Source organism: Medicago truncatula, chromosome 8 (genome assembly GCF_003473485.1).
Source record: "Medicago truncatula cultivar Jemalong A17 chromosome 8, MtrunA17r5.0-ANR, whole genome shotgun sequence".
Lineage (NCBI taxonomy): Eukaryota > Viridiplantae > Streptophyta > Magnoliopsida > Fabales > Fabaceae > Medicago > Medicago truncatula.
The window spans coordinates 995215-1005843 of record NC_053049.1 but is presented as its reverse complement, the minus strand read 5'-3'; the positions used below and the strand labels follow the sequence as shown (position 1 = coordinate 1005843).

Below are 10629 nucleotides of genomic sequence, written 5' to 3'. Positions count from 1 at the left end.
TTGAAATTAACAAAACTTCAATTATCCCTTGAAATTGCATAACGTTAATCAATTTACTTCCTCCGTCAAATTTTTATGTTAACTGTTTACGGTTATGATCAAATATCCCCCTGAAATTTTGCACTTATGTGCAAAATGCCCCCTAAACTTTAAAAATTTATATTTTTTTTTTATCCTTGGCTCAAAAGATATTAAAGACAAACAAATTAATAATTATTGATCATATAAATATGTATGGAATGTATGTTTATGCAGCTATTGGTCATATAAATCTTGGATAATGATAAATAGTACGGGACGGTGAGCACAAAAATTAACGAAAGTAGTTATTGCTTGCCATTCAGCCATGTATTCCGTAAATTGGTTGTTTTCAATACTTCTCATGTTATAATTGCCAAGCTTTTTATTAGCCATTACCTATGATTTCCGTCAAAGCATACTATATCAGTTTTTAATTTCATAAAAATTGGATAAGTTGGGCATTCGTCTATTTCCGTATGTGCATTTTTTCGTACCATATAGCATTGCTGGTAAATCTTTATGGAAGGTATGTTACTCTCATGTGTTTTAAATATATACATATATAGAAGACTTTTTTTTACACAAGTTGGTAATTATGTTAGAATATGCAGTCATAAAGTACACAAGTCTTTGATAATTGTGTGTCCATAAAGAAAATTCATAGGTTAATTCAGGGGGGGTATTTGATTATAACCGTAAACAGTTAACAGAAAAATCTAACGGAGGGGTAAATTGATTAACGTTATGCAATTTTAGGGGGGTAATTGAAGTTTTGTTAATTTCGAGAGATAATTGACGAAACTTACAATTTCAGAGGGAAATTGACTATTTACTCTTTAGGTTTCAGGTTGATTAAGTAGTTCCCTTCAAACACTATTGGTTCAAGTAATAAAGTAGGTTTCTCACTCCTTTGGTTAAAGGGTTTCAAACTCACCCAAGCAAAATCATTATCTTTGTAATGAGCCTCTTATAATATATTATTTTTCTTGAGTTTTTTTTGCTAAAATTGCTCTTCTCCCATCACGTTTTGCTCACTCCCAAATAAATTTTTGAAAATGCCTCTGCGTGACTTAACTCATGCAGCGTGAATTAAGTCACGCTGATTTTGTTTTCACATATAATTGACAAATTGCAGGCAGAAGTGATCAATCTATCACACTCCAATCACTGCATTCCATATGACTAACACACATGTCTCACTATGGTATAAGGCTTGCTTTCCATTGCCACTAATCCACACCTTGGAAAAACATGTGTGGAAGGTTTTGGAATAACCAAATAAAAACCAAAGAATATAATCTGTCATATATATATTATTGAAAGAATTTGTGAGGAAGGTTGGTAAAGTCAACATAACACCACTAGGGTCTACTATGTTGTAGATGCATATATAAAGCCATCCATTATGTTGGTCTTCTCCAAGTTCAAATCAAGAATGATGAACAAAGGTAACCTGCGTGAGTTAACTCACGCGGAGTTCGGCGTGAGTTAAGTCACGTGGTGTTTAACCGTTGCGTGACTTTTAAATTACGTTGGGGATATTTTCGAAAGTGCAATTGGGAACGAGCAAAATGTGATGGGAGAAGAGCAATTTTCATTTTTTTTTTGCTGTAATGTTAACTTAAAGTTGTAATATGAGGTGGTGTTGTTTGAGTTTGAACTGTGTGAGTGAGGCATTTGTTATGTCGAATTCGACATGAAAAGGGACCATGGAGGCAGCTAACGAAAACATGATGAGGTGATTTATTGGAACATGCATGCGTATGTGTATTATTCATAGAATATAAATTTCCCGTCAAGAAAAAATAAGTATAAATTTAACAAATCAATATATTGAAAGACTTGCCCAGGAATTGATTTTCGTGGAAATAATTCTTGCCCAGGAAAAGGTAATACGTAACAACATAATTTATTTTTATATTAGTTTTACTTAATTTGAAAAGGAAATATCTCCGTTTTTTAACTATTATTTTTTATGGAATAAAATCTTTTTTTGACAAAATTAATGGAATAAATTTTGTAAATTTTAAAAGGCATTTATCAACTAATTGTAAAACTCAAATTGAAGTTTTCTTTATGAGAAATGTTATTGACAAATTCTCTGTCAAACTCTTTTTAACACACCCTCTTACGTGAAACCACGTCATATATCTAATAGAGGAATAATTGTAAATGAGCACTAGTGCTAATAAATGTATATATAAGAAAAAAGAGATGAATGACAATTTACAAGTGATTTACATTCTATATTTGGAATTAGGATATTTACATTCTATATTCTTACAGTAAATTGTAGCTCGTAAGTTGTACGCCTATTCCTTTCTATCATATTTAAATGATCAAAATGAATCCAAAAATAAATAAATAATGGATTTGAAGAAGAAAAAAAAAGAATTAAAACAACTTAATCAATAAAATTATCTACAGAATTTTTTTCTTGAACAGCTACTAAATAAGGTTAATAGCGCTAAAATCAACTTTTACATTCAAATTTGTTTTGTCGTGCATTGTCGTGCTATATGGCCTCTCGTACCATATAGCACCGCTCTATTTATAATTAAGTTAGATTCTCATTGTATTATTAGTTCAAAATTTTGAGAACTAAAATCTTAGTTTGGACTGCTTGGTCCTTGAGTATAATCTGAATTTGCAACTCTATTAGGTTTTGTGAAACAACACAATCGCCAACTGAAAGACGCTGACTTTGTTTTTCTGTATTAAAATTCATGCCAGCATCTCCACGTAGTTTTAAAAACGTTGTCAAAATCAAGGTCTCAAAATACAATTCTTGTTTTATTTAAAAAGTAGAACACAAACATCTTCATAATGTGATACGTGGAAAAGCAAAAGTATAACAAAAAAAAACGAACATGTGTTTGTTTTTTAGGAGGTAAACAAATTCATTCTTGAAGTTGTCATAAAAATAGTCACTTTAACTATATATATCATTCATTCGATATACAATTTTACATCTCATAAAGGGCGAAATCCAAAAGGAATATTTTTGTCTATCGAAAACATGCATTCCAGGAAATGAGTACAATGATTCCTGACCATCAAAGCAGTTATTTTAAACATGTATTATAGGAATCAAGTACAATGTTTCATTGCATTTGGTCTTCTCTGAAGGATTAGGTGGCATTGACCCTATTATTCAATATCTGTCGAATACTTACGAAACAAATAAAACATCAAACAAACAAATTTAGTCCCTTCGGGCGCAACTTGATTGGTTACCATACCTAACACGTTCCTCTGTTTAAATCCAATGTTTAAGGTTAAAAAAGTGCTTATAATTTGGTGAAATTCAAGAATAGTGCTGAAAAATAATTTCAATTTAAAGCATTTGTTTAAGAAAAGACGAAGGCAGAGATTTGCTGGAACCACTCTGTCGTAAAAACGATAATCGAACAAAGGACCCCTAGTTAGAGAGGAAAGAAACCCGGGTCATCTCATCCAAGAACTCTTGGGCTAACGCATTTATCATATAATGCATCTCTCCGTAAAAAGTTTCGTTGAATCCAACATACATTAAGCTCGGATATATTTGAAAAACTTATAACAAAACTGAGAATTCATTCAATCTATAAAATAAAACGAAACTGAAAACATTTGTCTTATCCACCACCATATAACCCCCTAGAATGTCAAAACACATTAAAACAGCAAAACATAATAAATGAAAAGGTTACAAAGGTAAAAGGGACCGTAAGGACAACCTAAATTTACAACAAAAAAAAGTTAATAACCGATCTTCTAACTGATAATAATAAAATTCAATTACCAAAGTTTTTGTCTTAAGAAGTTCAAATCAGAGAGAACCCAAAATTGAAGGTAAATAAAGGGGGGATAGGGGAAATGGTACTGAAATATCTCACTTACCACCACCCAAGGTTGGGAATTGCCCAGGGTCCTCAATAGATGGGGCTGAGACATTGCCATATGCATTTCCACCATAACCACCTCCTCCCCTTGAACCACCACGGCCACCACGTCCACCACGACCGCCACGTCCACCTGGGTTGTAGTACTTCTCTCCTTCAGCAGGCTTCAGAAACTCGTTAATGCTCAGGGCCTAACAATATCAAGTCCAATAAATGACAGAACATTAGTTATGTGAAAAGATGTATATGATCAAAGAAAATAAAGACATTGTTGCATAATCAATAACAAAAGCAAAACAACTAAATCAAGACAGCGATGCCATAATCACCAACAAACGAAAAAAGACTACAATGTGGGTGTGACTTAACAAATTAGAGAAAAGTACCAAGAGTTTCTACAAGTAACATAAAAACCAACTCCAGAGTGAAAAACCAAGGAAGGGTAAATTGGTATTTCATAAAAAGGTATATAAACAGACACATCACATTGTAATCTACCGATTTTAAAATAAAATGAAACATGTATTATAACCATTTTAATTTGAAACAAATCACTTGAAAAGTTGGAAAATGGTTTTAACTTCAGTGGAACAACCAAAACAGCAACAATTGCAAGAAAGTAGGAGCACAAATATCAACAAGGAGGATAACATAAAATATATGTCAAGGACAATACAATGCAGATAACTATGATCTTTGTACAGGATATAAAAGTTAAAAGATCAGTTTTAGAGTTCTTCAACGAACGGAATGGATGTTTATCCTTGCATTATATCATCTCATATATCCACTATTAACATATTTCAAACACTTAAAATCACAAATGAAAACGGTAATATAACATAGTTCATACCTTCCTTGCCTTCTCCTTCTCAATAGCATCTTTGCGCCTGTCCTTGTCAGATCCCTGAGGAGAAAATTGAAAATTGGAAAATGTAAATACATTTATGGACATCATCACTAAAAAAAACTTGGAACTGCAAATTGGGAGTAAAAGAAGGATATAAAAAACTAACCAGTTTGGCAAAGATCTCGTCATTCTCTTTCTTGCATGACAGAGGCTTCAAGGATTCAAACTCCTTGGTATCCACCTTTCTTCCTCCATCAGTCTTAACATTCAGGGCTTTCCTTTTCTCCTCCAGCACTTTCTCATATTCTTCCAGTGTCATCTCCTGTATCACACAGTTCAAGTTCAGATCAGCAGAACGACAAACAAAAGCATATACAATATTACAAGTTTCAAATATAAAACAATAATTCAGAAAGCATAAAATAAAAATAATAAATACAATCTCAGTCACAAACTTTTAAACAAAATTTAAAAAGTGATCCAATAAAGGACAAAATCATCAATTCACACCGACTAAGCAATTCTTTTTTAGAATAAAGCAACCCAAACAATTCAGCAAGATTCACTTAACAGACAACCGAAGCTGAATTTAATTTTGAATGATTTATCATTCAATCACATGACAAATCCGTTCATCTCGTGATCATGAGATGCAGAAAATTAGTAGCAGTTGTAAATTCAAGACAATTGGAGAAAACGTTAATTGAGTCGGTCATTCACCTTATCCTCAGGCTCCTTTTCTTCAGCTTCGGGAGCAGGAGTTTCCTTGTTTCCATCAGCTGCTGCTGCATCTTCCTCGCCAACAGGCTTGTCCTCAGCAACATTCTTTTCAGTTTCATTTGCCACTTCGTCAGTCACCCTACACAAAATTAACAATAAAACATGCTCAGAACTTAATTTTCAATAAAACAATTACAAATCAGATAAACAATTGATTATATGCTTACTGAGCAATTTCATCAGATTGAGTTCCCCAATTGCCTCGTCCAGCGCCTTCACGTTTAAATCCACCACTGCAAATTGAACAGTTGATATCAACAAATATAGGAAAATAAGTTGAAGAAAAATCACTAATAAGGAATAGTATGTCAATGTTACCCTCGTCCAGTTCCACTGTGGCGATCAAATGTCCTTCGTGGGCGTCCTTCACCAGCTTCACCATTGCTAAAACCTCCACGACGTTCAGGGCCACCGCCAACACGATAAGGAGTACGGGGTGCACCATACCCACGTCTCTCAGTGGGATTTGCAGAATCTCCTTCAAAAGAACCTTGATTGGCAGGAGGAGCAGGCAATGAGTTGTCATCATTGGAGAAATCACGACGAAAGCCACCATCACCGCGACCACGTCCAAATCCACGTCCACCTCCACGGCCCCCACGAGATGGCTCATTTCTGGACTCCCTCACTATCAATAGCACAGGAAAGAAAAATATCAGCATAGAAGGGAAACAACACAAGAAACATCATCTACATAATCACAATTTAACAATCAATGTAACATCTCATCAAATTCCAACAAAAAGTTAACTAACACAAAAGGAATGAATAAATACATCAACAAAGCAATACAGAACAATTTCATCTTCCAATTCTGGTTATCACAAAATTAAACCAATTTTCTTTTGCATTTATTGCCTCTCAACAAAGAAACCTTACTTTTCAAATAGCCATGGACTAAAGTAGTAAAACAACAACAACCTAGGTTTCAATTACACATCAGATAAAAAAGTATGTTCAACAACACACAAACACGTGAACACAAACAACACTTATGTCATCAGATTCAATAACAATCTCTCTCACACATTACCTAAACCAATCATTGACACTAATAAATCAACCAATACATTAAGCCCTAAAACACAAATTGGTCAAAAGTCCATACATCAAACACTATCAACAAAAAGAATAAATCATAAATAAATCATCCAAACCCCGCATTTTCTGGAAGTATATAATAAATCACATCAAACTCATTAAAACAACATCAATCTTCATGACCTAAACATACAAATTGATAAAAAAATTCCAAACATCAAACAGAATTAACAACAAATAATCAAAACTGAATGAAAAAAGCATCAATCATTAAACACAAAACCCTAAAACCCAAATTGGTCAAAAGTCAAAACATCAAACACAATCAACAAATAGAATAAATCAACAAATAATCAAAACCCACATTATGTAAAAGCAAATAATAAAAAAATCAAATAAAACCCAATAAATTAAATGAAAAAAGCATCAATTTTTACATTACACAAAAACGTGAAACTAATAAAGATTAAAACTTTATGGAAATGAAATTGAAAACTGACCAGCCTGAGAAGGGGGAAGTGGTTTGGAAGGTAACTGAGCGGGCTTCTTGGCAGCACCAGTTTGTTTGCCTTGGTCCAGCCCCTTCTTGGGCGCCGCCGCCGCTGCAGCCGCCGCTTTCTGTTGCTCAGCAGCAATCAACTGTGAAGGGTCTTCAGCATCATCACCCAACAAATCAAAAGGGTTAATTGTCGCCATTTTCAAACGATTTCACAAAATCAACAATAACCCTTTGTTATTCTTTTTTTTTTTTGGATTTTTTTGATGATTAATGTTAACAAGAGATGAAATCCATAATACAAAGATTCAGATCAAAAGGGTATAAAGAGAATTGAGAGGATTGAAAGAGAGAGTGAAAAACCCTAGCCGCAAGGAGGATGAAGAAGAGAGAGTGAGTGAGAACAACAACAACCTAATCTCTTAACATTGGGATTTATTTATATTTGTTTTTTTTGCAAGTGGTGCTATTATTATTTTATTTTTATTTATTTTATTATTGTTGATCTTTGTTAGGATATTATTTTTTGGTTGAATTTAACATTATAAGATAGACAAAATATAAATAAATTGATTCTAGTTGAATGGTTAATGAATATCAAATAATTATTCTAGACGATCTGAGTTTGATTCTTAGGTGAAACAATTTTTTATCAGATTATGATTGTATTGTGACTCATTCGTTTGAGACTCATATGGTTAACACAAGAAAAGACATGAAATATAGTAATAAATTTTAAAAACTTACACGCATAAGTAGAGGGGTTAGGGTTTGAATCTCGATCATAGCATTCAACTTATAAATCTTGAACTTTTTTTTATCAGTTGATCTAAGATTCATGTACTTAACATTGGTATTATCGGCATAAACATTGTTCGTCTAGTTGGTATTTTATGTTTTTTAAATTTTTTAAAAATTATATTAAATTAGTAGGAAAAAAATTCAACTAAAGGATAATTAGTTTTCAAATTTCCTATGATATATACATGGATAATTTTGTCTAAAAAAATGTAATAAAAAAAATTTAATCGACGGTTCACTTTAAAGTTGTCTAAAAGATTAGTAGGAATTAACATTCATATGTGTGTTAATTGATGATAAAAAAATGCGTGTCAACACTTTGGTTTCTAAGAAAAGGGAATTGGTAATTTGGAGTTCAGTTGTAACAAAAAATTGTTCATCCCATCAATTAAATTCAAAAAAATTTGAACAATTTATCTTTTGATGAAGTTTATTGATCACTTAGTCGATGATAGAAAAAATTGTGTATTTCCTCTATTGTAGCATGGAAGATTAATTGTTGTACTGAGGTAAAACTTTGTCAAGCTTGCATCTAATGGAGAGGTAAAACTTTGTCAAGTTTGCATCTAATGAAATCATGTCAATTAAATATTTATAGATATATTTTAGGACTTCACCTCAAAATACAACGTCATATAGTGATTTGATTGAAAGCAAATGTAAACTAATTTTGTAAGGTATACAAATGAAATCCTTAATATAGGGCTAAATAAATGTATGAATGTTCACGTGAGCTTAACTCAGTTTGTATGAACAATGCATAATAATATGTAAGGTTTGGGGTTCAAATCCAGACCACCACTAAAACAATAAATGTATGAAAAAAAGTTACTCGTATTGTTTTACTTTTATTAATTTTTATATAAATAGAATTTAATTAAAGGAAATGTTAACGAGTGCCGTCAGAGCACTCTTTAAACACTTTAAATGGTAAGTTTTTAAGGAAAAGTTGTATATTGAATACATTGAAAATTGTAATAGTTGACTTTTTAAAAGAATAATTACTAAATTCGAGATGCTTAATGTCCGGGGGACAGACTACAAGAGGTCTTACGATGGGCAAAAAACAAAGAATCATGTGGAGGACTAGAACCCTAAATATACATAAATTAAAGGAAGTCATATGATCTAAAACAACAATAAAGTCAGCACAACACAAATTTATAATAACTTTGACATTTCGTCTATCTAAAAAAAAAAATCAGCAAAACACACTTATTGGATTCCTCGTTGATAAGTTGCATCATAAGTTTTCAATCTGAAAGTCCAAAGAAGCTCATAGCCACATCAAGAAAGCATTTTGGAGAGAGAGAGAGAGCAATCTTGTATGAACAAAAGTATGCATCCTAGAAGAATCAACCTAAAAAATAACATGTTTGGTAGAAAGATTATGGACAAGTCATATTCCATAATTCAAAGTTGTAATCTCAGTTGTTAACATGTTAAAATTATATTTGGAATAAAAATATTTAATCAATTTATCAAATTCGTCTCCGATCATTCTTCTTTCAATTAACGTGTCACCATCATAAAGAATAATTATCTCAAAAAAAATAAATCATAAAGAATAATTGAATCATCAATATTAACTTTCAATAATTTATTTCGACTATATATTTGCAAAATGAAGATATTTAAATGATTTACAACTATTTGATCTTTTGGATAAAATAGTACCATTTAATATTTACAAATATTAGTAGCCACTAAAAATATTAAAAATAATTTTCCCTTTTTGGCAAAGTACCTTTTTGTTCTAAGTTGGCAAAGCACTTAATGTTGACATGCTTGTTTGACTACTTCTTTTAATATTTAGCCATAAAAACGACAACTGAATTGTCACAAACATTTCAATGGAACTAAATTTCCACAATTTAAGTTAAAGAAACAAAACTCTTCATCCATTCATTTGGTGTACACCATTATTCAGGTGTAGAAGTTCCAATCAAAGTTTGTTTTGCAATTTTTCAATAATCAATCTCATTAGTTAAGACATAGAGTAGCCAATGACTTCAATATAGAAGCATATGGAATGTCAAGTATTTGTAAACTCTCAAAATCATTCTTCAGACATTGGTTTAAATGAAACACATCACCCTTTGCAATAGGTGTTACACTCTGTGAACACTTTATATACGAAGTTTCTCCAAAACATCCACAAATTCTATCTCTTCGCATCTCAATGACGAAATATAAACATCACTCATGTCCTTCATATTAAAACAACTCTTGAAAAGAAATATTGTGTGTCATCATTTGTAACAAGTAAAATGTCACTGTCTCCTATATACAAATATAAAACAAGATTACAAAGTTTCTCTGAAGTCATGGTGTGTATATCTATATATATCACAAATATTCTTTACAAATCCAAAAGTAATTACTTTATGAGTTTGAGTCGATATGTGAATATCTTAAGCTTACACGTCAAATACTCACCACCACTACAAGGCATTCTTTATCTCCATTAAGAAATGCTTTCAAATCTTTATCTCCATATAGTAAAATGATTTCAAGAGAATCCTTTTTAAGTCAATTATTTTGAGTGAAGTCTTTAATATAATCTCATTTGTAATGAATCCTTGATTGTCTCAAAGACTCATTAAAACAAATGAACAAGACTCCAGATTCCATTAGATGCCAAAGGAATTCATTTCATACTTCATCCTATCATACCATAAATTTATTTTCTACCTGTGATAATATTTTGGGATCATTTTCAGCACTAGTTAGTAATGATTTTTCCCTCTAATAGA

The 10629-nt window shown here is 31.8% G+C and overlaps 1 protein-coding gene across 1 annotated transcript; it reads right to left on the bottom strand.

Annotated features, from left to right (window-relative positions):
• Window positions 1–3577: 3577 nt before the first annotated feature.
• LOC25500060 (RGG repeats nuclear RNA binding protein A) lies at window positions 3578–7490 on the bottom strand. Its single transcript, XM_013588379.3, has 7 exons — window positions 7077–7490; window positions 5854–6163; window positions 5703–5768; window positions 5476–5614; window positions 4922–5077; window positions 4759–4812; window positions 3578–4096 (listed from the first exon to the last, which is right to left on the bottom strand). Exons 1-7 carry the CDS (start codon window positions 7270–7272, stop codon window positions 3896–3898), a joined length of 1122 nt encoding a protein of 373 aa, XP_013443833.1. The 5' UTR covers window positions 7273–7490; the 3' UTR covers window positions 3578–3895.
• Window positions 7491–10629: the final 3139 nt, after the last annotated feature.

Bases quoted from the DNA above. Each gene is read 5' to 3' on its own strand.
- LOC25500060 (XM_013588379.3), bottom strand. From the start codon at position 7,272: ATGGCGACAATTAACCCTTTTGATTTGTTGGGTGATGATGCTGAAGAC. The intron at 6,164-7,076 runs GTCAGTTTTCAA...TGCTATTGATAG, and splicing joins ACTTCCCCCTTCTCAGGCTG to TGAGGGAGTCCAGAAATGAG. The intron at 4,813-4,921 runs GTTAGTTTTTTA...TTTTCTCCTCAG, and splicing joins ACGAGATCTTTGCCAAACTG to GGATCTGACAAGGACAGGCG.